This window comes from Oryza brachyantha, chromosome 5 (assembly GCF_000231095.2).
Source record: "Oryza brachyantha chromosome 5, ObraRS2, whole genome shotgun sequence".
Classification (NCBI taxonomy): domain Eukaryota; kingdom Viridiplantae; phylum Streptophyta; class Magnoliopsida; order Poales; family Poaceae; genus Oryza; species Oryza brachyantha.
The window spans coordinates 19,420,889-19,448,748 of record NC_023167.2 but is presented as its reverse complement, the minus strand read 5'-3'; the positions used below and the strand labels follow the sequence as shown (position 1 = coordinate 19,448,748).

Sequence of the window (27,860 nt, the reverse complement as noted above, 5' to 3'; positions counted from 1 at the left end):
ACATAAATACAGATAAGCTGCCTTGTGTAGTTTTTCTGAACTATGGCAAGTGGGGAAGGCCAAACCTTGAGGAATGAGGGGGTGTGATTCCTCCAACCGATTCTCACAAAAAGAACACCATAAAGGAAACCACAAGGGATAAAACTGTGATGGTGATATACAAAAGCAACAAACTACAAGTATACACCTTTAATTCTCTGTGCAGTTGCAAAAATGCAATTCATGCTTCCCAAGCATGCATGTGAGTTGGGGTCCCAAAGTAGAGCCTCCTTTTATTTCCATTTCTCTGCTCCAGCCTTGAGGAAGCAAGGATAGCAATGGAGCCTCTATTTAAACCCCCTCATTCCCTCCTGAGTCCTGACCACCTCAAAAAGCTTCATACTCTATATCCCCCACTCATCTATCTTCCTTCCAAACACGTACATACACTGTTCTCTCATAACAAGAGATACATACAAAGTTACAAAAGCAAAGATGAGGCTTGAGATAAAAGGTCTCACCTTCATGCTTCTCCTTGTCTTGCTCGTTCTGTGCTCCGGTGTCAGTTTATCTGACGCAAGAAGTGGCAAGCATTGGAGGCAAAACAGAGCACCCTCCACCTCTCTGCTGCGAAGAAAAGGGAAAGGAAAGACCAGCAATTCCCACAAGCAATATGGCAAAGGGAATCAGAACCCATACCAGCCAAGCCCCGGCACAATCCCGAAGGTGCCCGTCAACCCGAGCGAAAGCCCTGTCCAGGGAAAAGGAAATCAGGGTCCAACAATACCAACACCAAGCAGTGGAAGTGGCCATAAATTGCCATCTCCGGCACCACCGCTGCCACCATTGCTGCCGCCAACACAGCCACCAGCAGCCCCATCACACAACACGGTCTTCAATGTGGTTGATTTTGGAGCCCGTGGAGATGGAGTTACAGATGATACTCAGGTAACTGCCCCACTGCTTCTCAAAGTTTTCTGCTTTCAACTTTAAAAGTTGTGCCATCTGCACCATGCATTCTGAGTTAATCATTTGTTTTTTTTTAAATTATGCTTCAGTTTCAATCGTCGGTTACAATCAGCTAGCTCTTCTTTAGGCTTATGTGCAGAATATATAACTCAGACTGCAATACCTGAATTTAGCATGCTGCGTTTCCTGGAACTTCAAGGAAAGTTCTAATTCCATCCGGATTGCTTGTTGGCCATAAGCATATGTTTGTGTTACCTTGGTAATGCATTTCACATCAACATGCTACAGTCATATGATGGTCAAATATTCTGTCTTTTTTTCAAAAAAAAATTCGAGAAAGAGCTTAATCTGAACTTTGAGGTATACCGGCCTTTGAAAATTATCACACGTCATCTGCCATTCAAAGTAGGAATCTCACATGACAAATTGTATACACAACACGCTTGATTTGGAGTTTATGTTTACTGGCAAAATGCCTGTATTTTGTTACAGAATAAAAATAATCACATTAGCACATTGCAAAAATAAAATCTATTTTGAATTTTAGAATTAATTAGAGGCTTTTTCCTTGCAAGTTTTTGCTCCCGTACAAAAATGATCCATTTATTATTAGCGTGCAAGGATAACCATGCTTGAGAACTCCTATGAGTCTGCTTGTGACTTCTACTGTTCTACCGCACGTTTGGTTTGGAGAGGGGATGGATAGTGGTCCCAGGATGTTTTAGCTTTGTCTTAAGTCAAACTTCTCGAATTTCGACCAAGGTGATATCCAATATCTACAACACCAAATTAGCATAGTTAAAATCCACTATGAAATATGTATCTATTAGGTATTGTCGATGTTAATTACTCCCTCCGGATTTTAAAAGATGACACCGTTGACTTTTTTTCACATGTTTGATCATTCATCTTATTCAAAAAAACCTATCTAATTATCATTTATTTTGTTGTGATAGGATTTATTACTAGGTGTATTTTAATTATAACATGCATTTTCGCATAGTCGCACAAAAAGATTGAATAAGACGAATCATCAAACGTGTGCTAAAAAATCAATAACATCATCTATTAAATACAGAGGGATTATTTTTTAAATAAACTTGGCAAAAGTTAGAGAAGTTTGACTTAGGACAAAAATAATGCATCTTACAGCTGAAACAAAGGGGGTATTATTCTTTTCTCACATGATTGGGTGCAACTCTGAAAAGAAACACATCTACAAATCCTATACTTCATATGCATTTGTTTGGGGATAAAGTATTGATAATTGGTGCCATGTAGATGGATGGTTGACAAGAGTACAAATTTCTGTTGTATCTGTTGGATTTCTTTACTGTACCAGAAATGTCAGAATGCAGTTGTGTGATTACCACAGAACACAGCTAACTCTGAATTTAGTATAGAACTATTGATTCTCATTGTCAGTTCATGCTGTGTCCAACTTATTGAACAGAATAAAGAAAATCAACACTGAATTCAATTACTCCAATGCTATCAGTTGATAAATTATCCTAAAATTCAACCAGTAACATAGGAGTGTCTCCTCTAAAATAAGAAAAACTTTCTTTCTCCACTTAGGACATGGGGTTACGAGCTGCAAAGATGTACTAGCGATAACTACAGAAATAGCAGACTGCTGACTGCACTTGGGATCGAGCTATATACTTGGGTTCACATACATACTATGATACAATGAAGTGTCCTTCCACAACAAGGTTGAACTTAACTATTACCTATGTATTCAGGCTTTTGAAGCAGCATGGGCAGCAGCATGCAAGGTGGAGGCATCTACAGTTCTTGTACCATCTGAACATGAGTTTGTCGTTGGCCCAATCTCATTTTCTGGGCCTTACTGCAAACCAAACATTCTATTCCAGGTAAGTCCAATCCCAGTCCTAAAGTGTATTCCAGCATATCATTGGCAGGAATAAGTGTGTTCCATCACTTGGAATAAAGCATATTTACCACAATACTTTATTCAACAAATGGCATGGTTGTATTTTTTTCACTCCTTGCGATCTTGACCATTTCAACACATATACAAATTTCAACTCAACCGAGCTATTTACTTGGGAGTTTCATAACTGAAGCCTGCTGCATGTCTTTTTCATTTTGGACCAGTACTGTTATAGTGCTTTCAGTGTTTAATAACCATATTATAACCACCATCAGGAAGCGAGTGTATATTTTTTTTGTCAAAACATAGGAGCTCAAAAGGAATGTTTCTAAAGCATATCTAATTCAGATTTTCGCACTGGAGAACAAACTGAAGAAGCAGAAATCCGGTTATTAAATAGAGATTATGTTTCATTTTGCAGCTAGATGGAACTATTTTAGCTCAAACCAGTACAAGAGCATGGGGTTCTGGTTTGCTTCAATGGCTTGAGTTCACAAAACTTAGTGGAATATCAATCCAAGGAAGTGGTATCATCAACGGTCGGGGACAAGAATGGTGGACCTATTCAGATTCAAATGATGACAATGATGTTGATGCTGTAAGGCCTGATCATCTATAATAACATACTTATAGCAAGTCAAATGTAGACAAATTTAATTGCTTACCTTGGATGGATGCTTTCCAACAGTACAATGTGGAGCTGGAGAATATGCCACAGATTAAACCTACAGTAAGCAAAACATCATTTCATTTGTAGCTTTGAACTTATTTGTAACTGCCTAGTGGAACAAATTAAACATTCATTGTTACATACATTGATGCAGGCATTGAGGTTTTATGGTAGTTCCAATGTCACAGTAACTGGTATCACCATTGTAAACAGCTCACAGTGCCATCTCAAGTTCGATAGTTGTCAAGGAGTAATGGTTCATGACCTGACGATTTCATCACCTGAGAATAGTCCCAACACTGATGGAATACACCTGCAAAACTCCAAAGAAGTCAGCATTCACCACACTAACCTGGCTTGTGGTAATGCTCTTATTAAACTAAATTAAAGAAGTAGGACAGTGTAGTTTCATATATCATATGTTAGATAAAACTCCAAAGAAGACAGCATTCTTGCATATTTTTAAGAAAAGTTTTCACAATATAAAGGACGAGCCTATGAGTTTGATGGGCAATAGCTGCCAGCATTTTCCTCGCCAAATTTTGATGGCACTAACCTGAAACAACAAGTATTGTGCTTCATGCCAAATCTCAACAAAATCCCCTTCCCCTTTGGCTTCCTATATAATTTATAGGTAATTTGGCAACGTTTGGTCAAGCTCTTGCCAAATTTTGGCAAGGCTTGGTGGGTACAAATTGGCATCGAACAGAAACCCAGTCTGATAATGAATTATTTTAGGTAACATATAGAATAAACCACATGACAATTGATCAGCTCAGTGCTCACTTGTGAACTGACGGGATTCAGGACTAAGGGAAAGCTAAAAACACCGGTACAAGTATCTGAAGTAATCTTTGCTCGATGTGATGCAGGTGATGATTGTGTTTCCATCCAGGCGGGCTGCAGTGACATAAATATACATAACATTAACTGTGGACCAGGTCATGGGATCAGCATTGGTGGTCTAGGGAGGTACAACACAAAAGCATGTGTATCCAATGTCACTGTAAGAGATGTCAACATGTTCAAAACAATGACTGGTGTCAGAATCAAGACTTGGCAGGTAAGTATAATCAGCTACAAAATGTGACTCGTCCAACAAACACAGACCTAAACAACACTGACATTCCTGTGCAGGGTGGTTCTGGGTTGGTTCAAGGCATAAGGTTCTCAAATATACAAGTGTCAGAAGTCCAAACACCTATCATAATAGACCAGTTTTACTGTGACAGAACAACCTGCAGAAACCAAACATCAGCGGTGGCAGTTTCAGGTGTCCAGTATGAGAATATCAGGGGGACCTTCACAATCAAACCTGCCCATTTTGCATGCAGTGACAGCTCACCTTGTTCAGAGATCACTCTTACTGGAATACAGCTCAAACCCCTAATAGTGCCACAATATCACTTGTACAACCCGTTCTGCTGGCAAGCGTTTGGAGAGTTGTTCACCCCCACCATCCCTCCCATATCCTGCTTGCAGATCGGCAAACCATCTGGGAACAATGTGATGTCAGATCATGATCTATGTTGAAACTCTCTGAACGAGTGGACGTGCCATGATCCAGAAAACACTGTACTCCTGGTGCTCATCGGTTAGGGTGATCGTCGTGATTCTTCCGACCCCCTTTCCCGCACAATCATCGTGTGATGTGGAAATATATACAGTGTATGCAAAGATGTATGATTATTATGGCATTTGCCAGCTTCCCTATGAAAGTGAAACATAGAAACTTAGATGGCACAAGGGCTAGTATTCATGAAGTTTGGAACATGTATCATGTATATGAAGTACTAAGATTGGGTTCAACTCAACAGGTAGAAAAATTAGCAGAATCATAATCTACTTCGCTTATACGAATTTCAGCCATTGCTGTTTTTTGACTAAGGGAAAATCAAGGAGCCCTCCATTCTCGTAACAAAGCAGCGAGAAAGCAAATATAAGGTAGACGCATTGGGCGGAAGAGGAGGCAAACCGGCTGCAAAGTACTCAGCACCGGCGAAGTAGCAGAAGCCGCGGCGGTCGCGCGGTGCGGGATAGGGAGGGCGACGCGGTCGGCGCAGTGGTGTGGACATATTGTGGGGGTGGCGGAGGCGCGGCTGATCCCAGCTACTGCTCCGCTCCACGCTCCGCGCGGTTGCGCTGCGGCACGCCGTCGTCGTCCGCCAGAAACCCTCGCTCGCCATCATCGCCACGACTGCGGCTCGGAGGAGTGGCATGGCGAGCCGTCCCCGTGCCGTGCCCGCGAGCCGCTCGAACAAATGCCAACACGCGGAGGAAGAAGCAGACGGTTTCGGTTTTGCTGCGGCTATCTCGGCCCATGAGGCAACAATTCAACTGGGCTCGCACGAAAGGGCTTTTTATATAAGTTATTTCTCGGCCCAAATCGGACGTGTTATCGCACGAGGTGCGTTCCTTCTAAAGAAAAGGAGGTGGCAATATTGCTGCACCTGAATCGAGATAATTTAATTATGTACTGTTGATTATTTTAAATTTAAAATAGATTTATTTGTTTTTAAATTTTATATTGACTTTGTTTGAGAGATAAAAAAACAAATTTCAGACAAATCGATATGATTGTTGATTGGTTGAAATTTTTGTTGGTTTCATACCTCACGAACAAAGTCAAATTTGAATTAGGTTTTTTTTATCCAGATGGTCATAATCATATTATCTATATATGGAATTTTTATATGATTTTAGATAGTTTTTTGTTGTTGTTGTCTGCACGAGCTTTCAGCTAGATTGAGTTTCCACCTTGTATTTTTTTCCGTATTTCGCATTTCCGATCACTATCTTTCTCCGGTGATGTTTCGGGCAGTGGGGCGTTTGCTCATTGCGACCCTACTCCTATCTATTTCTTTATGTTTTTTACTGTACAATATTTTATCTAGCTAGCTTTATTAACGCACCAAAAATCTATACAAGGTTAATCGCAACACCCGCGAACTCGACACCTTTTCTTTAGTCGTATGAGGCGGGGTAGTACACGTCATAGGTGCACCTCCTCCGCGAGGACACCAGCCTCGCCAGCTTCCCGTTGCAGAGCGCGAACCGGGCGTCGCCGTCGCCGCCGCCGTCGGAGAAGCCGCGCCGCGAGATCGGGAGGCCCAGTTGCCGCCGCAGCTCCGCGAACTCCTCGCCGCTCCGGACGACGTGGTCGTAGCAGATGTACCGCCCGCCGGCCCCGCCGCCGGCGCCGCTCATCGCCTCATAGACGCGGACGTGCGCCTCGGCTACCCTCTCCACGTCCGCCGTCGCCAGCAGGCCCTCCGCCAGCATCGCGTGCGCTCCTGCACGAAGCAGAACAGTTCGCCGCGCGCCGTCAGAACTAGCTCCGGCCGGCCAGCTCGACTGAGAGAGTAGGTAGCTCGCCGAGATCGACAGACCTTTGAGGTAGGCGATGGACGGAGTAGAGTTTCGCCGGCGGAATCCCGGGCCGGTGACCAGCGCCGGGCATATCGTCACGAGCTTCAGGTCTCTGCCCCGTGCTGCCCTCCACGCCGCCTTCTCCGCCATCGTCTTACCCAGAGCAAACCACAGCTGAAATGTCCGTCATGCAGCTCCCAGCCATTAGATCAATGCATGGTTCGATTCCCAACTGATTTCATGTCCTTTTCATGCAGCAGTTGATTTGAGAAACTGAAATGATTTCTCTTCTTCTTTACTTATGGCTCACCTTGTTTTCGCGGCAGAAGCTCTCGTCGCTCCAACAGCTCTCGTCGATGATGGTGGGAAAGCGACGGTGATGAGGGTAGCTTTGCCTCCACACACATGCCAGTAGCGACGAGGTGAAAACACACTTCCTCACTGACTCTGTCCTGACGCAGGCTTCGACCACCTGCTCCGCCGCTCTGGCTTCCAGAATCGCCATGTGTTTCTGTTGAAATTGACATGGAAATGTTAGGCAATTAAGCTAGCCCATTTCAGCTCAGTGCTCGCTTTTCTTTTATCGCGATGTGTTTACGAGTCGAAATTGACATGGAGAAATTTCACTGTTCTTAAAAAATTTCTGGAGGTAATAAAATTTTAAGCTATTTTAAGGTGCTTCATCTTATCACTATAAAGGTAAGAGCGCTACTTATAGCCCTGACCCGTTTGTTATTAATGATTTATTATATGAATAAAAATTATGACCTCCTTCCATTAATACATCACATCAAAAAAAGTAATTATGGGTATAATTATCCTACCAAATAATGCATTCCAGTACCTACGAAATAGTCAGTGGCCGTTAAAAATAGAGCCCTACATGTTAATAGAAAGGAAATAAAATATTTAAATTTTGGATATCTAATTCAAATATTGAATTTTGTATGGAATGTACTCAAATTACATAAAAGTAACCAAATAATTTTATAGTTCTGATGAAAATATATAATTGCATTTTTGAACCTCAAATTACGTAACAGCATTTCAAACACCAATAAGAAACTCCATTATAAACTTAAAAAAAATCTAATCACTTTCAATTTCAATCCACCACTGTGATATATTTCAAAAAAAATGAAAGTTTACCAGCATACATTACATTATATATTAATAAGTTAAGGAAACTTGGTAACTTTCCTTATTAAAATTCAGTAATTACCATGAAAGGAATTGAATGGTAATAAATGACTCTTACCATATGGTAAGATAAAACATCCATAGTTAGATCAAATCACAATGTATGGTTCATAAAAGTTTTGGTGCATCTCTAAAAAGATCCTTAATTTTACACTAAAATTCTTGTTACCTCCAATTATATACATAATTTATCAAATTTACCCTTAAAAAAGTTATAGTAACTCCCGGTGCATTCTCGAGGATAGTAAAATTAACTTGAATTTCAAGAAGTTCTATGTGAATCTGCCCAAGAAGATAGGTCTCTCAGCATTCCAGGCTTCGGAACATTATAACTTGTTCAAACAATCCTTTCTGAAGAAATAATGTAACTGCAGTATATATGTTGACATAAGTGGACCATATATAGAGGAATGAGTGGATCACATCAAGTACTATCTATAGCAAGTGCACTGAAACCATTAGATACCCAGTCAGTTTCGAATTATTTGGTTGGCACATCTAAGTGGTAGTGCCATAGCAATGTCCCATGCTCACAAATGGGATTTTGACTGCCCAGCTAACAATTAATCATGGCGTGCACCCCTTTTTTTTGTAATTCTCTAACAGATAATGGAACTGGAAATTCTAGCAAGCAAATGTTATAGAACCACTGATCCTTGAGTCATCATAATGAGCTAGTCTTGTACAAATCAAGGCAAATGTATACCTGCCATAGAAAAGTTAGTTATTTTTTATTGGTGCATGCCGAGAATCTAGTGTGATTAGCTTTGTAAGCAATAGGGATAGTGAAACATGCAGTTACAAAAATAATATGGATTTTGCATGTAATGTCAAAAAGAACAGGGCAATATACCACCTAACTAATTAATTTATCAATTCATTATTGACCTAAAAATCCGACAAGGGTGCTGTTAGTTACTACAACAGAGAAAAGAGAGCCACGAAGAAACGTTCATACTTTTCGTCAATAAGTGGCTGAGCTTTCAACTGCGACCGAAAGAATGATGGGATGCCTTTCATATCTTCAAAACATATGCTTCACAGCGCGACTATTTTAGATTGCAGGTGCAAATCACACGGTATATATAATATCGTGGACCCAAAAGATGTTGCCCACCACAAGGAAGGACACCTACAACACTTCGGTTGGCTATGTAGTGGATCCAAGTGATGTTTACTCTCCTTTCTATTCCTGACTGATGTCTGAACTTCCTTGCAATATCCATAGACCAGGTGTTTTGTCTAGTCATTTGTGCTGTTCTCCCTACTGTGTTAGGCTTGGTGATGCAGACAATGCTCTGATGTGGGTGTAAATAGAGTAATAACCAAAAACACAGGTTAAGCAAGTAAGCAACTCACCGTGTAGCCAGAGATACCCCCTGGATCGACGAGGGATGATGTGTGGAAGACGCCAACACAACCATTGAATGCTCGGTTCAAGCTATCTTGGTCCATTACATTTGCCATCACGGTCCAGACTCCGTCGCTGCCATTCTCACCAAACATCTCCATCTCTTGCAGCTTGTCCAGGTCCTCTGCCATAGAAAAGAGTAACACGGACAAAAGTTTTCAGAAGAATTCATTTCAAATTATCATTGACTCTAATCTAACTTTTCTCCATAATTTAGGAGTGACAGCAGCTAAGGGACAAAATGTGGTGCGTTAGCAATCCTTTTGGTGTCATATTAATCATCCAAATAATCCGTTCGAGAAGGCTGTAAGATGATGTGAACCTATCACTTATCAGCATATTGCTAAAGAAGAGAGGATCTTATCTGTAATAGTGTAATGTGCCAATGAAATCTTCCCCAACCGTCCAAAAAAGGGTTCATATTTGTCAAAGAAGACTGTAAACGTGTAAGGTAAAAAGGCTGTAAACACCAATGGAAACAAAATACATTTATGTGCTGCTGTGGAACTTGCAGTTTGGTTCTGCTCTATTCGCCGACCAAATTTACCCTATGCCATACAAATGGAGTGAGCAGGGGAGAAAAAAGGACATCTCATTTAATTTGCATGACTAAGTGGTTCTTTATTTTCCAAAGGGAGTGAACTGGTCGGGTAGAAAATCAGGCTATGGAAAATGTCTATGGTCCAAATTAAAGAACATCACGTTGGTGAAACATTCATTACTGAAGGTGATATGGCAATACGGTGTGGACCAATTTTGATGCAACATGCTACCAATTGTAGTACGTTTTTAGTAGAAGAGCATATTATGCATAAGAGTCAACAGTTGTACACATCGCAACTAATGACCAAATTGAAACGAAAAATGGGCGTGGGAATAAGTTACCATAAACTATTTCTTGGCAATAAAGCATCTTTCTGCATCAGAAAGAAAAGTGGAGATACCGAATATCTTCGGGTCATCTTTTGGCATATTAAAAAAAAGTAAAATGTCAAAATGACATATCTATAGACGGAAAAATAATTTGTGAAAACTTTTATATACGTGTTCATAATGATCTAAAAGTCAAAATTAGAAACTAAAAACGTCAAAATCAACTCTAAATTTAAGATTAAAATTTCAAATTTTAGGTTATAAGCACAATTCAATGCCAAAAGATGGAAGTGAAATAAAATGAATGCTTATTTGAATGAACAATTTTACCATCCTTAAGAAGGTACCAAGAGGTACCACTGTTTTCTACATAAAATTTAGTATATTTTACGTAGAAAACAGTGGTCGGTACCTCTTCAAGGATGGAAAAAGAACTCTATTTGAATGGCTCTGAATTAATGCAAGCCACGAAGTTAATTATTGCGGTAGACGAAAGTTTCCATCTCAAACATATATAGTTTCGCTAAAAGAATGGAACCGGGGATTTTTTTTTTCTCTTTTGTTTCTGAAAGAAGACAAAATAAAAAGGGAGTGCACCTTTTGGTGTGGACACATATTTTTTGCACCTAGGTACAATATAGCTCATTTTATGCATGCAGTTTAAATAGTTCGTGAAAAAAAATTTACAAAAATTGGTGGTTATCTACCGTTAGAGAAATACAAATAATAAAACCAGGTAGTGAATAGCAACTGCGCAACGTAAATAAAATTTATTATTTTTGTTTCTTGGTGTCTAGAATAAATTTAGGCTTGCATGTTCTATAGTAGCTTTAGCATTATATTCGACCTTATAAAATTTTATGATTTTTTTCATAACCATTTCAGTGACACACATACGCCTAAAGTGCTATTGCGTGCAAGTGCAAGTGCGCATCACGCTCATCGCACGAGGTCCACCAGAACGCCACGCACCAAGCATGAACCGAAGCATGCAGAAAGAAAATACAGGAGAGCAAAAAGACAAAGGTTTACCAGCTAAAACAAGGGGTGCAAAGTGGTTAGATTGTTACATATACCAAGTTGAATAGTAATTAATCTCAAAGTTTCCATTTTCTTAGTGCAATTTGGTACTTTGTATATAAAATTGAAATTTCAATTGATACACAAGTTTGAACTAAACTATTGGATATCTCCTGCCTGGGAAGGGATTGGTAACAAAAGTGAAATTATAATTCCAGATAAGAAGATAGAGGTGAGACGAACTGCATTGCAGGCATTAAAAATACCGATTCGATTTTGCAGTTGTACCGAAACAAATATCACAAACAGAGACTGTTACCAACTCCCCGAGGGTGTGATCCGATGCCAAATGTGAACCAACCAAATATCATCATCCAACCCGGCGATTCCCCATTCGCCGAGCACCCAACCGCTGCTGCTCAAGGGGCAGGCCAAACCCAAAATCAAACAAGCAAATCAACTAACTAACCTTGCGTCTCGAGGGCGAGCCGGACGATGTACCCGTGCCGGAGGAGGCGGTCGACGACGGCGAGCCCCACGAACGATATCCCGCCGGTGACGCACACGGTGCGGGCCTCGGGCGCGGCCCCCTCCTCCGCCCCGGCGGCCCGCTTCGCCGCGGCCCCCGACCTCCAGGCGCCCGCGCCGTGGCGGAGCAGCGCGGCCCGCATCTCCTCCACCTCGGCCTCCATGCTCTGCGTGCTCCGCAGCACCCCCATGTAGTACGTATGTATATGCCGCCGCTAATGGCGGCCGCTCCGATCGATCGATCGATCTCTCGCTGCTCTTGACCCTCTTGTTGAATCGATCGATCTCTCGTTGCTCTTGATCCTCTCTGCTCCCTGCCTTGGCGTCTCCGCGCAACAACTCGTATCGCGTCGCGTGGAGGTGGTGGTTTCGCGTGTTGTGATGGGTGGGTGAGGGGTTGCGTTTAAGGGAGACGTGGATATATACCACGGCGACCTGAGGAAGAAGAGAGTGGCTGCCATGGCTTAGCCGCTAGCGTGAAGCACACGCGCGCAGGCGCATCGGGTCGGCTCGGCTCGGCTCAGTGACGGTTGGGCCGTTTCCAGGCAGATCCTTCCAGAAGGAAGTAAAATGCATAAAACTGAATGCTAGATTGCTAATAGTCCAATATTTTCATTTCTGTTTATACTTATAAACTAAAAATTAAATTTTCAATTTTAAATTTAAAGTTAATTTTAAGTTTTATCATCTTAGTTTATTTTACGGTATTTGCTTTCGTATCGATAAATATATATATATATATATATATTACTTATAATTTATTTTTTTGAAAATATGTCGTTATGTTTTTTCTTAAAATAAGCTAAGCAATGACCCTAGTAAAAAGGACTAGAAGGAAGCAGTTGAGAGAGAGGAAATACAACGTGAATAAAAGCTACAGATCGTACCATCCTCCTGAATCCGGACGTTTCCTGCAGGTTTATTTAGTGTTTAACCCTTACACAAGCTTAGAAGACTAATGGAATAATGGAGTGGTTAGGAAAACCTTTAGGAGATTGTTTTTTTAGTGGGGACTTGAAAAATGTAGTGGGAACATATAACATGTTGCTAGCCAATAAAATTCTTTCTTTCTTTCTTTACCTAGCAAAGTTGTTTTGAACCCATTGAGGCCCAAATTCCTGACTATTATCAGGTTCTTTTTTCAATTCCTCTTGTTTGTACACTAATGTCAATGTCATCCATATGTTTGGAATAACTTTTAATATTAAAGCGACATATGTTTGGAATAACTTTTAATATTAAAGCGACGTGTATAGATGAAACCAACGATGACATTTTCTTATAGTAACGGTTGAATGTAAAACTTGTAAAAAACGAGCCACATAGTTGGCTCTGCCACTGATACCAATATGGCATACAAACATGACCAGAGAGACAAACAACCAACTTATCATTCTAAAGCAGGAGTCCAACCTATGCGCTAACTATAATCCCTACCTTGCAAGTTGTACAACCGAAGCCAATTTGCAATTTGCAAACGTGCAATATGTAACGGGGTTGATCCTGTGACTGTGGTGGCCTCTTTCCTTGCTTGTTCCCTGCTATTTCCTCCGTTTCTCGACGTAAGACTTTTTAATATTGTCTAAATTTATATAGATGTTAATGAATCTAGACATATATAAATTATATATATTTATTAATTAATAAATTTAGACGAGACTAGAAAGTTTTATAGTATGAAACGGAGGTAGCACTTGGCTATATGCTCTTTTCCTCCTCCGTCGTTTACCAACGCGTCACAGTCTTGCCCCGGCCGTTGGAAGCGGGTTTGGTAGAGCCTGGCTGCTGGAGGCTGGAGCTATACGCACGTCAGCGGCAGCCTTGGTTTGGATGGAGATGGATTGCGTGCCCATTCTCCGGCTCGGCTCCCGGCTAACTTTCTCAGCCGAACGGTCGGCTCGATGTGTCATTTACTAAAAAGCTTCATTGTCTTATATTTCCAAATTAGATTTCATTATTTATAGTAATTAATTCTATTATTTATACTGCTTAATAGATATCGAAGAAGTCAGTAAATCTCTCATCTTCGCCCTTGTTTTAATCATAGCAATCTAATACAAGACACTACCTATGATTTTTATATCTTCCATGTCATAAAGTACTAAATATTATAAATGTACGTCTGTTTCTAAATATTGAACGCAGTTGATTTTTTTATAAACATTCGACCATTTGTCTTATTCAAAAAATTTATATAATTATTAATTATTTTTATATCATTTTATTTATTGTTAATTATACTTTTATGCATGTATATAACTTTACATATTTTTCAAAATTTTTTAAATAAGACGAATGGTCAAACGTATATAAAAAGTCAACGGTGTCAAATATTTAGGGACGAATGGAGTATTTAAATTTAGTGTTACTTATCTCTTATTTATGTTTTAGGTGTTGTATAGAAACCATATCTTCTCTTTCTTCATTAACTCGTTTACTGCATCATTTTTTTATTTTATATAACAGTATATTTAATTTCATAGACATTATTCTAATCTATTGTTAATGCCATAGCGCACCCATTGTAACCCAACCCCAGTCATTTTCTGCGCTGCTTGCGGCGCTGGGCTTTGGCGGCCGCAGCGGGCTAATGCGCGCAGGTTTCCGGAATTTTCTGTGGGGAGTGGACTGGGGGACACGGTCGGCCCCTGAAGACGCAGCAAGGATCAGTTTTAGATTAGCCCTAATCACTGAAATCCAGGGAGGCTAAACCATGGGTGTGAGTGTGGCTTTGCTTGGTTTCAGGCAAACCTCTTCTCTGATGACGCTTTCAATTATCGATTTCTCATGACGCGGAGATTCCGCGTACGATTATCTCTAAACTCTTAACTTTTATTTCCTCGTTTGAAACTATAAGTATTTTTACATTTAAATATAAGCGTTCATATATAATAATTCTCATCACATCAGAAATTCTTAATTAAGTAGAAGCTTGAAAAGGGGACTAAACCACACAAAACTTAAAAGATGGTCGCTAAAGTGGCTGAAAGGATACCTTTTAGTTCAATCTTAATATTTACTAAATAATCTAGAAATATTTATATTTTAGAACAAGGAGTTTAATATTTACTAAATAATCTAGAAATATTTATATTTTAGAACAAGGAGTAATAGATAATAGAACTGTGTTGTTGGATCTCATAGTCTTTGTGTATGTCACGTAAATAAACACCGAAAAATTTGGAGTCTTTCTCTAGTAGAGAGAACCATGGCGTAGAAATACTGAAATGGGTCATCGTAAAGGAAAAAAAACAATTTGAGGTATAAACAGAGTGGTCAATAGTCAATACTGCCCAACCCAGCCGAAAGATGCCAAAAAAAAAACCTACCCGCATTCAGGCCCAGCACTAGTTTTCTGGCCCAAAATCATATTTTGGATCGTCATCAATGGTAGCAACCGAACAAGGCCCACCATATTTTGGACCCCAATTGTTAGGAGAGATCCCAATAGGACAGCCCACCAGATTCTAGGCCCGCAACCAACAACGGTGTCGAGGCCCACGTCGTCACCATTTCACAAGCCAGGCCTTTAGCACTTCAGCGTTAGTCGCGTCGTGTCCGTCGTCGTGTTCCTGCCGGCAGCAGCAGCTGACCGCCGAATTCCCCCGACGGCGGGACGACTCGGACAGCCCACCCGCGCGCGCCGCCTTCATCCGACACGCACCGTCACACGGCCGCGCCCATCAATGGTGCACGGCCGGCCGGCTGGCTGGCCTGAGCACACCTGACCAGAACCACAGCATCAGCAGCGGCCAGCGACGGCCGCCGTATGAAGTATGAACGGAGAGAAGAAAGCTTACCTCTCCGTGCGAATCAAGCAAGAAATCAAAGCTAGGACCAACGGACAAGCGAGAGAATCCAGCGCACACACACGCTGACACACATCCATATCCACGTACCAATGGGGAGCAATTTGAGAGACGAGCATACCTTCTCCCTGGCCTGTGGCGCTTGCTGCTTGCTGCTTAGCGCCAGGAGTTTGAGTTCACTGCCGCTTTCGCCGCCCGCCCGTGTGTAACCGGCGTGGGAACGCATATGGCGTGTTGGTTCTCGATCGTCACATTAACTATGGCAGATGCCATGCCATGCACACCTTACCGCACGCACGCCTCTCCTCTCGCCGATTGGCGTACGTGTCAGCAGCAGCAGCAGCAGCTGATCGAGCACATGACGAGATCGATATCCAGCCGACCGGCACAGAGACCACCCGTGCTTTAATTCATAATAATTAAGGTCATGGTCATGAGATAGTGACAGCGATTTGACGATGCATGCGTCGTATGCATGCATATATTTCATTGCTAATCATTTTTATTAATTTTCATGGTCGATGGGATGCATGTATGCTTATAGTAATATTTTTATGAGACTGTGGAATTGATTTGTGTGGCACAAAGGGAGACTTGGAGTCCAAGGGAAGTGGCTGGTTCCCTTTAGACTATAGCAGCTGCAGTCTACACAAAAGTCTCACGGTGGGTGCACAATAATCATACTATCATTATAGCAAGTATAATAGCAGACTATAAGCTGTCTAAATGTTTATGTGGAGAAGAGAGAGGATGAGAGAGTGTAAGTAGGTTGTAAGCTTATAGCCAGCTCAGACACACTAAGACACAAAAACCAAGAAACTCTGTAAAAGTAACATATGTGTCCTACATTAATAAAGAGCTAAGTAGTACATGGGTGAGCTAAGAGCTAGCTATAAAAAGTTTTATAGTTAGCTTGTTGACTATATTACTAGTCTCGCTCTTAACAACAACGACAAAAAAATCATACTACCATTCATGCGGGTCGTTGATTAATCCATCTCACGCCCACTAGCTAATGAATGACCAGTAATGCTGCTTGGTGCTCATACCAACAACGGAGGATTAAATTCAACCTTTGATAAAAATATCGCCAAAGTTATTAACACGCATGTTAGATTTTCTTTGTCGATCATGCATAGCTATGCTCCCTTCATTTCCATTATTCTTACCCTTATCCTTCATTTCATTATTCTTATCCTTTTAATATGGTTATGACCAAAATTTTAAAACTTTAACTATTAAAAACTACTAAAATATTTAGTTTTAAAAAGTTAGGACTACATGTACAGATAAGTCATAAAAAATAATTTAGTAAAATATTTATTATATATATGAATAGAAAATCATAATTAGATATATATTTAAAAATCATCTAATTGTGCAAAATAACCAGAATTATTAAACCAAAGGTTATCCAACTTAATGTAAACAAGCAACTAACCCATCCTTAGAAACGCGTGGATTTTATAGCATTCGTGTGAAAATTGAACTTATTCCAAAGAATAAAATAACCCATAGATCCCCTACTTTTCCAGAAATGGAATTTAGTCCATAGAGATGATATCATCTTATTTTTGCGTGTGATCCAAATGGTAATAAAAAATTTTAAGGAAACAATGAGACAGATTAATATGTAATATATCACTTCACATATGTGCATATCTAAATTCTAATCGTATGAAATTGTATAAAAAAACAAAGTAAACTCTCATTAGCATAAGCATATTTATAATTATATTTTTTTGACTTATTGAAGTTAAATTTGATCTTACATATTTGTTTAGTGATACATCATACATTAATCTATCTTATTTTTCTAAAATTTTCATAATCATTTACTATAATATGATATACAATAAAGAGCAAAGTGGTTGGGGTATGTCACCCCGGTCCATAAACTCTCAAAACGACTATATAGATCTGTAACTCTGTTTTGGTGTCATTTAAGTCCAGTAGCTAATGATGTCTTATTGCAAATCACCCTCTCAGTTAATATAATCGCTCAAGTTAGTCTTTAGGAATGCTTAAAACTGTGATTTTTGTGGCTTGCTGTTGCACGATAGTGCTAAAACTTTTTGGTCAGTGCAATGACATGATATGGTTAAACTTGGATGCTTAAACTTGTGTTATGGTTCAGCCTGTAAACTGTTGTTTTTCCTAGATGTGTGGATGGTCATGTTGTTGATCGGTCCTGCTCTTTATGTTTTTTTATCGGTGGCGTGTGTCTTTTGTTTTTAAAATATGTCCTATGGTAATCTTATAATCTAATTCGAGAGGGGATTTGCAATAAGACATAATCAGTTGCTGGGCTTATGGATTTAAACGACACCAAAACAGAGATTACGGACACACCTAACAAATTTAAGGACCTCTACACTAAATAAGGTGATATTCACTCGAGAGAGCGCGTAAAAGAGTTTGCCTACTTTTCCAAAAAGTCTTAAACCGTTTCGGTGAAATTTCTAGGGCGTTGATCAGAACTCCGAAAGACTAGGGGTCCACGGCCTCTGCACCAAGGAAAGCAGCAGCAGCAGCAGAGCTTCTGGAAGGCGTGCGGGGTGCAACCGGTGCAGTGGTGCACTGCCTCTATATAAGCGCAGCCGCTCGATCTCTCTGACTCCATTTCTTATCCACCGCGTCGTCGCTCGCCTCGTCTCCTCCTACTCCTCCTCCTCCTCAGCTCACATTCCTTCCTTCCTTCACCTCGCCACCACACCACCACCATGGAGGAGAGATTTCCTGGGCCGACGGAGCCGCAAGACCGCACCGTTGACGTCGCCGGCGTGCTGCCGGCTGAGGCTGCGTCGGTGGGCGTGGTGATGGAAGCCGACGACGATGAGTCGGACGGGGAGTTCGAGTTCGAGTTCCCCTTCGTCAGTAGGGACTCCCCCGCGGGCACCGCCGCCTTGGCCGACGATCTTTTTGCGGATGGGCGGATCAAGCCGTTCTACCCGGTGTTCGCCCGCGCCGGAGGAGGAGGAGGTGATCATCAGCTGGGCAAGGGCGTTCCGCCGCCGGTGCCGCCGCGGACGAGGGGACCACTGGGGAGGCTGTTCCTCGAGGAGTCCCGTGGCTCGTTCGACAGGTGGACGTCCACGTCGTCGTCGTCAGCGGCGGCGTCCGACGAGGGTGGCCTGGAGGGCGCGCCGCCGGAAAGCTACTGTCTCTGGACGCCCGGCGCCGGCGCCGTCTCAGCCTCGGCCTCGGCCACCCCACGCCCGCCAAGGAAGAGCAGCTCCACGGGTTCCATGGCTCGGTGGCGCCGCATCAGCGAGCTCGTCGTCGGCCGCAGCCACAGCGACGGCAAGGAGAAGTTCCTGTTCCTCCCCACCCCGCCGCACACCAGGGGTCACGACGACATGGATCTCTTCAAGCCCAAACCCAAACCCAAGCCCAGGCCAACTCCGGCAGCCGCAGGCGGCAAGAAGCTACCGGCCGCCGCCGTCGCAGAGATCGACACGGTCGCCGCGATGCACAGGATCGCATACGGAGCTAAGACTTGCACCGCCACCGGCGCCGGCGGGGGCACGCCGCGGCGGACGTTCTTGCCTTACCGCGAGGAGCTCGTCGGCCTCTTCGCCAACGTGAACGGCATCACCCGCAGCCATCCGCACCCATTCTGAGGCTAGCTAAGCTAATTACCCCGTAACTAATTCAGTCCAGTCCAGTGCTTGGTTTTGCATAATGATGGTCAATTAACCACGTGATTATCTCAATTAATTACGATTAATGTGGACTATGAACAGTGTGAAGCCATTGACTCACTGGCTCTGTCCTTCTCGGCTCAGTGTGAACGCCTACGGGTGGCGTGAGAAAAACCTCCACCAGAGAAAGGTTTCCTATACCCGAGTTTGTACACGCGTAATAGCCAATCCATTAAATTTCTGAGAGTGACATTCTATTTTCTGCCTAAATTAGGCTGTGCTTTTTTCTCATGATATTTTCAGATATTTTATATTATCTGATTTTATGATAGTTATTTAAAAGTATAAACAACTTTGAAAAAATCAATAAGAATTATGGATTTTTTTATGTAAAACGCGTCATGAGAGTTTAAAAGACGTGTCTAAAATCCACAATAGGAAACAGTGACAGCATACCAGGGATGGATCTAGCATGTGGGCTTCAGCCCCCAATATCTCTGTTAAAGCTACTGAAGCTCCTACGAAAAATTCTTTTAAAATTTTATGACAAAAATCAATAAAAATGAGGTTGAAACTCTGATAACTTGTTCTTACCCCTAATCTCACTTGAATTAATTCCTTTCTGATGGATGCACACGAGGTGATCACTGTATCACGACAGATCAAATTAACGGCTCAACGGAGACGTAGGTGGCGTAGAGACACATGATACATACTTTTTTTAGCACGATGCGTCCAAATACTTTTAAGGAACAAAAATAAAGTTAAAGTAACAGCTGGTTAACTAGCTTTGGTGCTGGAAACGAACGCGATTAACCAGCGTAAGCGCGACGTGTGCGGCGCCGGCCGGCCGAGGTGCCGTGGATGCGCCGCCATCACGAGCGGCGGCGGCGGCGCCAGGTGGCCGGGCTCCGACGATTCTGTGCTCGCCCAGGTGAAACGGCAGAGTTGTTTTTCGGGTGTGAAATCGATGGATTTTGTGATAATAACTTCATAGGAATTGAACTTGTTCGTGTGAAATCCCTGTAAAATCCATGATGAAAAGAGGTCCGTGTGTTTTTCTTTTGGACCTTTTCACGGTGCTTCTACTTTGTTTTAGTTTCAGAACATCAACAACATGTTGTTGATCCGATGGATAGTATTTGCCACCTCCAATTATCGGAGGTAAGAGATCATGAATTAGGGAAAAAAACATTTTTCCGGCCTTCTACAAAAATACCAGTGCATATAAAGTGCTTAATGTAAAATGTGCCATACCCTTGCCATATTTTCGAATTTTTATAATAATTCTGAAAGGTACAAAATTTAAATTTTGAGCATCATATGTATTACAAACTAAACGGGAATTTTAAAAACTATGATCAAATCCAATAGATTTCAAGGCATAGAATGGAAAATTTCAAGTGTTTCAAAATCTGAGTTGTATTTGATTTCATTTCATGTAACCAGATTTGGAATTTTAAACAACAACTATATATTTGATAAAAAAACATAAATTTGTTGTAATGAATTTCACCGTCTTAATTTGTACTTTTACCATCATTTCTACGGAACTTCCCAAAAAAAATCCAATGACATGTATGTCCATTCTAAGTGAATAGTAAAAACGTTGAGTTTAATTGCACTCATAGTTTCTGCATGCATCCTTAATTTGGAAGGAAAATTATATGCATTGATGCTTCCATTTAGATTTTTAATTATGAGTTAAGAAATATATTATCACTATAGAAAACTAATAAAAGTTTAAAGGCTAAGATTCATCCTAGCTCTTACCACCCTATAGGTAAGGAGCACCTTAAAATGACTCAGAGCTCGTGATTGATTCAGTGCTTGTTCCTTAAGATTTCTGGAGACGTCCGGTAAGATTTCTGGAGTATGCAGTTCGTTCGTTCATAATTGGGATCATGACAGCACAGGGACAAACGTACGGATTAACCAATCAAAAGTGGGCACCACCGAAGCGACCGACGATCGATTGCTAAATTAGCTGGACACCACGAAGAAAACGGCTCTCCTGTTCGACCGATTTGAAATGCTGGTGTTCAATCCATTTTGTGCATCTTTCGTGTCAATTATCTGCAACTGTAGCAAAGCATTCATACATGATAAATGTTAGCTGATTCACGTGATCAATAAGAGTTTCACTGATGAGATAAAGAGATTAATTAGCCCTTGTCTAGTTGCTTCCTCTCGCTTTCGACTTTTTGCATCTGCTTATACTTATAAATTAAAATTTATATTTTTAGCCTTAAATTTAAAGTTAATTTACCCCCGCAAAGAAAAGTTAATTTTAGGCTTTTTTTCATTGTGGTTTATTTTACAATTTTGGCTTTTATATTTTTAAAAATACTTATATAAAATTTTTATTCATAAAATATTTTTATTTGTAAATATGTCGTTTGGTAAAAAGTCAAACAATTGCACCCTCTAAGGCTCTAACTTCTAAGCTAAGATGTACAGTATCTTATAGCTGAAGCCCATAATATAATTCTCTGTCTAATACTTGTCTACACGGCTTTACTGAATTTTTCTGCGTACCAAGATTTCCTCTTGTCTGAACTTCTTTTCCATGTTTATAATTACTTTTCAGAGTTTCATATCCAGACACCATAACCTGTGCCCAAAAGCTGCTTTCGAGTAGCAGAAAGTCAGTAAGAGCAAGGCTAATGATTTAGCCTGCCGCTGGCTAAATACAAGTGCCATGTCACATTAAGCTAGCAATACAGCCAGCTCATATAATGGCTTAGCTATTAGACTGGCTAAGAAAATAGCAACAAAATATATAGCTATTTAGTGTTTACACGTGCACATGATCAACTGTGATCTATATCTGTGTGACCATATATCAAGCAACACAATATAAAATTTATAAAAAATAAAAATCTTACTAGCAACATGGTTCATTTCAACATCTTGATAACAGTTACGTTGAATTGATGGCACGCAGGACCATAAGTCCATGATACCACTAATTAAGCATTACAGAAATCTTAAAGCATTAACCAAAAGTACTACCAAATAAATCCTTCGGAATGAAGCCACTAATTATTAATCTAAACAACAATAAAGGGATAACACCCATTGCTACTATCTTCGGTCCAAAGAAACAGGTAGCCCATTTTGCATGAATAACCTTCGGGTCGCTGTGTAAAAAAAGAAACAAAAGCATGTGTAAATAATATTTGTCTGCGCAAACTCACAAAATGTCAATATACAGGTTTAGTAAACAATATAGTATAAAGGAGCATGCAGGTTCCGTAAAGAACGCATACCTGCAGTAGTAACACCCAATGCAATCACGAGACACCAGATCATCACCAAGGCCCTAAAATACATATAAGATATCACATTGATGCCTATGTTAATGGGGAAATAATAAAACCATGTGCATATATAAGTAACCTACCATGATTAGTTGCCATGTCTATTTCCAAACCTATGCCAAATGTGCTCAATCAAATCATTTTTAAGTTTGGTATGTTGTGGACGAGCACGGATAGCAGCTTTTCTACGCATCACATTAGCAAAGCACAGATTACCACCAATATTCACTTCAGGGGGTAGAGCAAAGGATGCTCCCGGATTCTCATTCAAGTCAATGTGAATGTTAGCATCCTCTATCTCATCTTCAACTATCATATTGTGGAGAATCACACAAGCTTGCATGATTCTCCCAACACTCTTTCGCTCCCATAGTCGAGCAGGACGGCGAACAATGCTAAACCGGGACTGCAATACTCCAAAAGCACGCTCGACATCTTTCCTTGCCTCTTCTTGATACTTGGCAAACAACTTATGCTTTTCTATTTGAGAAAGTGGTATAGTCTTCATGAAGACGACCCACTCTGGATATATACCATCAGCAAGTAGTAACCTGTGCTATACTCATTCCCATTGACTAAAAACTGCACTTGAGGTGCTTCTCCTTTCAATACATCAAAAAACAGTGGGGAATTGTTCAGCACATTAAGGTCATTATTTGACCCAGCAATTCCAAAGAAAGCATGCCAAATATGAAGATCTTGGGAAGCAACAGCTTCTAGGACCATTGTTGGTACTCCATAATCACCACGGGTGAATTGCCCTCTCTATGCTAAAGGACACTTCTCCCAGCGCCAGTGCATGCAATCTATGCTTCCTAGCATTCCGGGGAAACCACGAGACTCATTAACTTGAAGTATACGCTCAACATCGTCTCGTGTGGGGCGTCGCAAGTATTTCCCACCAAACACTTCAATCACCCCCTGTGCAAACTTGTCCAAGCATTCTAATGCAGTGCACTTTCCAATCTTAAAGTACTCATCTAACGCATTTGCAGGGGTGCCATAAGCTAACATGCGCATTGCTGCAGTACACTTTTGCAGTGGTGACAATCCTATTCGACCGGCACAGTCTGCCCTATAAGTGAAATAGGGAGACCATTGACCAAGTGCGTTCACAATGCGTAGGAAGAGATGTTTATTCATACGGAATCTAGTACGGAACATACTCTCAGGATACAATGGTTCTTCAGCGAAATAATCCTCCAAGACGCTGATGAGCATCCACATGATCTCTTCGGATGCTCTTCCTTGCAGCATACTGTCGCTGGGAGACCCCAATAGATAATGCAGCGTTGATCTTCACTGCAAAACTACTAGCAAAGGAGTCTAGGACACTCTGCTCAGCAACACACTCTTCAATCACTTTTGAAGGGTCTAGTTCATCAGAATCATCAGAGGAGAAAGCTAAGTCTGACATGGTTGGATGGTTGAGCAAGAAGATGAGAGGAAGATGGGATTGGAAGACTGTGTACAGAGATGAGTAGAGTAGAAGTAGTCATTTGTACTGCAGTAAATTGGACTATTGAGTACATGATTATCTGTACTGCAGTAAATTAGATTGTTGACTACATGATTACTGTACTACAGTAAATTAGATTGTTGACTACATGATTATCTGTACTGCAGTAAATTAGATTGTTGACTATGTATGTAACAGAGAACAAATTCAACTTGTATTCTGTACCTTATTTAGTTTTGCCAAATTTAAATAGAGAAGAATTCAAAATACCTTAGTCACTTTTGCCGAATAACTTCTCTCTAAAACACCTCAACGCTAGCACATGCTCAGATCTCACATCTTCAGACATGACGGTTGTGTCTTGCATCATCAATGATCTATAGGTTTCTAACATGGCTGATTCTTTTTGCTCTTTTGTTGCAAGGTACGCAAGCTTTCGAGCTTCAAGCTTCTCGCTGGACACACGCCTTTGAGTCTCTAGCATCTCTTTACGACCTTCATTAGCTGTATTTTGAGCTTCTACAAACTTATGCAGCTCATCTTCGAGATCTATTATACAAGCTTAGTCTTTTCTTTTTCTTTTTTGTTTCTCCTTAGCTTGCTTGCCCCTATTGGCCGTTCATCTCTTGCCTCATCTAGAGAGAAATGCTGCCCCACATCTGACTCGCAGAATTTTCTATTCTCCGGCTTAAGCTGTTCAAATTTTCTATTCTCCGGCTCAAGCTGTTCAAGGCGCTCTAAATAGGCATCCCATTTTTGTTCCTTTCTAAGGTACTCCCAACAATGCCTAAACATGAATGGACCATCTTTTTTGTGATCTTCTTCGTAACTATCAAGTGCCCTTTTCATTAAATCTGCATCAGATTCACCACTACCCCACAAAGCATTAGCTTCCTTCCAATTACCACAAAACCATGCAACCCTCTTTTTAATTCTCGCAAAGTGATCTTTGACTTGCTTGATTTGTCTTGTACGGTTTTTAGGGGTGGTCCTATTGAAGACAACGGTAACATCTTTCCAGTATGGATCGTTCTTCTTATAGTTTGCTTGGATTGGATCATTTGAATTATTTATCCAAGCACTGACTTACAATATCAACAAATGATGTTTATAGATATGCTAACAGTGTAACACATGAAGGCTACCATGCAAAAGAAAAAATCTTTAAAAAAATCTCACCAATCTAAGATCCTCCTCTTTTGTCCTCTAGTATAATCACCATCACTAGTATCATCACCAAGATTGATGGGCTGTGATGAGTTACCATTACTCAAAAAGTTAACAAATCCACCGGGTGGGTGAGAATTTGAACCCTGTTAAAAAAATTATACACCAAATCAATAAAAAGCATCACAAACTACTTAAATTAGCTTTTACTCTTGTGTAAAAAAATACACTGTCGGCTAGCTGCATCCTTGAAAATGAAAAAATAAGACAACAAAGAGTCTATTGTTTTTTTACTCTACAGTACTACTACATGAGTCACTGTAAAATAAATGTATGAGTAGTAGTCACTAACGAGCTACAACATCAGTACAAGTGTATAAATAAAACTGTAAAAAGCTACTCACGTAAATTACTACTAGTTACCATGCTTTAGATCATGCGAATAGGGATGCAACAAAGATTAAATAAGTAAGAAACAAAGAATACATACCATACTTATAGATCGGAGTCCTCAAGATTGTCAGCAATGGGCGCATGATTCACAGATGCACCAACTCCAGGCAGTCCCCAACAAGCTGGGCCTTGAGCGGTCAAGGCAGCCATGCTCGGGTGATGTAACCCGGCGAGCCAGTATGGTGCAGCGGAGGACATCACAAGCTGCTGTGGTGGGCACCAGGAGCCAGGTCCAACCATAGCCGGCGACGGAACAGCTTGATCTCCCAGGGTCGGAACAGCTTGAGCACTCGGCGCAGGCGCAGAGGTCCTCCTGGACTGCCGAGGCATGTCGTCGAGCTACTGGCGATGGGTTTGGTGAGGCTAGGGTTTGGAGGGGGCAACTGGATGTGATTTAGGCACGTAGTTGAGGCTTTAATCTTCGATTTGGCGCGTGTGGGATCGATTTGGCGCGCGTGGGATGGATTTGGCGGGAGGCGGAGGGAGATTTCGCGGGCAATGGAGGTGTGTTGCAGGGGATCGAGAGGAGGAAGACGGCGACTGTTGAGTGGCGCGCATCGGGCTGGGAACGGGCGATATCTCCTCGTACACTGTGATTTCGCCCGGCGTCTCATACACCGCTCGCTTGTTTCTCTCTCCTATGTTCTCTCCCGTGACGTGGACAAACTATTTAGCCCGCCGACTGAACCTTATTAGACTTGCTCTAACAATGGGTGAGCAATTGAGCTGGGAACGTGCCCGATCAGACTCGAACCTTCAACCAATTCCATTCGGTTTTCGCGTCGCGATCTCGCAGGAAGCTGCCTCGGCGTGGCGTTGTTTTCAGGGAGTAAAACGAAACAGAACAAAAGGAACAAAACAAGAGAAGCAGAAGGCGCAGCGTCGCGGTCAGTCTCGTACTCCTATTAAACCTGTGAAAAAGAGACGGTGCGTGCCTGAGCACTTGGCCGTGAAAAACTCCACATTTTTGCCAGGAGAATCCGGCGCCGGTGAGAGGCGTTATCCGTTCGATCTCGACGCACACAAGCCCATTGCTAGGTAGAGCAGATACACAACAGTAGACTATAAATCAGCTATAAAAAATTTTAAAGAGATAAAAAAGGAGAGAGAGCAGCGTGCTATTAATTTATATAGCTAGCTACAGCACGGACTCTAAAAACATGTGGGACTATGTATTAATATTTTGTAGCCAACTATTATATGAATTAACTATTAGATTGACTATAGATAAATTATAGCAAGTAGCTGGCTATACCGTTGAACTTGCTCTTATCTGTTCCCTTCAACCTGTTCTCTGAATTGTTACGTACTTGTACATCGCCTCATTGGCTAGGCCACCATAGTGCAACACTGCAACCCCTTATTTAATTTTACTACATAATATGACCGGATATTGCATCGAGACTATATGATAAATGATGGGCTGCATGGGTTCTTAGTGATAGAGAAAAAAAATCTTATAATAAAATTAAGAACTCAAGTATTTATAGTATTAAAATAGTTTATCCGTTTAAAATATAAGCATTTCTAGTATTTACATCTTATATCAAAATATATTTATTATTATCATTATAATAGTACTAACTGTTTCATCAATCACTTTACATTTAAAATTCTTACCATTTTATCTCTGCCTACCCTCACACCCCATCTATTCCTTATTTAACCCTCACACCCCATCAATTCCTTATTTAAGTAGCACCATAATCATTTCCCTTAGTCCATGCTAAATGATCTATAAATACCTGTACTGTGAGACAGAGGTAGTAAATCATAAAGCATAGACAAAAAGCAGATGGCCGGAACAATACAAAATGTAATTCAATGGTACAGAATAAACTCTCACATAGAAAATTGGTTGACTACAAGGTCATGTGTTCAAAGTCCTATTTTTACATGTAATGACAAATTGACATCTGTTCTAATATGCATCATTGCAAATATGTACAGAAAAATCCTTTTGTTTGCGTGTGCTGTCATTCAAGGTTTCAGGACCAGGGTTTTCCGTGGTGTCATTGACATGATGACCAATTTGAGCTGCCTAATACCTAAAGTTAGGCTCACTGTTGACGCTCTCCTAGCTTGAAAT

General features: G+C 41.1%; 3 protein-coding genes and 1 long non-coding RNA gene across 4 annotated transcripts; 2 read left to right on the top strand and 2 right to left on the bottom strand.

The window, feature by feature from the left end:
• Positions 1-308: 308 nt before the first annotated feature.
• On the top strand, positions 309-5,250 carry LOC102712259 (polygalacturonase At1g48100-like). Its single transcript, XM_015837793.1, has 7 exons — positions 309-927; positions 2,694-2,825; positions 3,267-3,443; positions 3,534-3,575; positions 3,670-3,877; positions 4,388-4,578; positions 4,653-5,250. The coding sequence occupies exons 1-7, from the start codon at positions 475-477 to the stop codon at positions 5,046-5,048; spliced, it is 1,599 nt and encodes a 532-aa protein (XP_015693279.1). The 5' UTR covers positions 309-474; the 3' UTR covers positions 5,049-5,250.
• Positions 5,251-6,179: 929 nt separating this feature from the next.
• LOC102711978 (cinnamoyl-CoA reductase-like SNL6) lies at positions 6,180-12,325 on the bottom strand. Its single transcript, XM_015837311.2, has 5 exons — positions 11,858-12,325; positions 9,444-9,619; positions 7,195-7,395; positions 6,905-7,058; positions 6,180-6,808 (listed from the first exon to the last, which is right to left on the bottom strand). Exons 1-5 carry the CDS (start codon positions 12,105-12,107, stop codon positions 6,480-6,482), a joined length of 1,110 nt encoding a protein of 369 aa, XP_015692797.2. The 5' UTR covers positions 12,108-12,325; the 3' UTR covers positions 6,180-6,479.
• A 6,050-nt stretch (positions 12,326-18,375) lies between these two features.
• Positions 18,376-19,628, top strand: LOC102711702. The gene has a single exon (XM_006654770.3). It carries the CDS (start codon positions 18,449-18,451, stop codon positions 19,346-19,348), a length of 900 nt encoding a protein of 299 aa, XP_006654833.2. The 5' UTR covers positions 18,376-18,448; the 3' UTR covers positions 19,349-19,628.
• Positions 19,629-22,344: 2,716 nt separating this feature from the next.
• On the bottom strand, positions 22,345-25,046 carry LOC102719118. Its single transcript, XR_001550295.2, has 3 exons — positions 24,422-25,046; positions 22,642-22,694; positions 22,345-22,512 (listed from the first exon to the last, which is right to left on the bottom strand). It is a non-coding gene; the product is annotated as an uncharacterized LOC102719118 (long non-coding RNA).
• Positions 25,047-27,860: the final 2,814 nt, after the last annotated feature.

Bases quoted from the DNA above. Each gene is read 5' to 3' on its own strand.
- LOC102712259 (XM_015837793.1), top strand. From the start codon at position 475: ATGAGGCTTGAGATAAAAGGTCTCACCTTCATGCTTCTCCTTGTCTTG. The intron at 3,576-3,669 runs GTAAGCAAAACA...ACATTGATGCAG, and splicing joins TGCCACAGATTAAACCTACA to GCATTGAGGTTTTATGGTAG. The intron at 4,579-4,652 runs GTAAGTATAATC...ATTCCTGTGCAG, and splicing joins TCAGAATCAAGACTTGGCAG to GGTGGTTCTGGGTTGGTTCA.
- LOC102711978 (XM_015837311.2), bottom strand. From the start codon at position 12,107: ATGGGGGTGCTGCGGAGCACGCAGAGCATGGAGGCCGAGGTGGAGGAG. The intron at 9,620-11,857 runs GTTAGTTAGTTG...TTTCTATGGCAG, and splicing joins GCTCGCCCTCGAGACGCAAG to AGGACCTGGACAAGCTGCAA. The intron at 7,396-9,443 runs GTGAGTTGCTTA...CAATTTCAACAG, and splicing joins GGGGTATCTCTGGCTACACG to AAACACATGGCGATTCTGGA.
- LOC102711702 (XM_006654770.3), top strand. From the start codon at position 18,449: ATGGAGGAGAGATTTCCTGGGCCGACGGAGCCGCAAGACCGCACCGTT.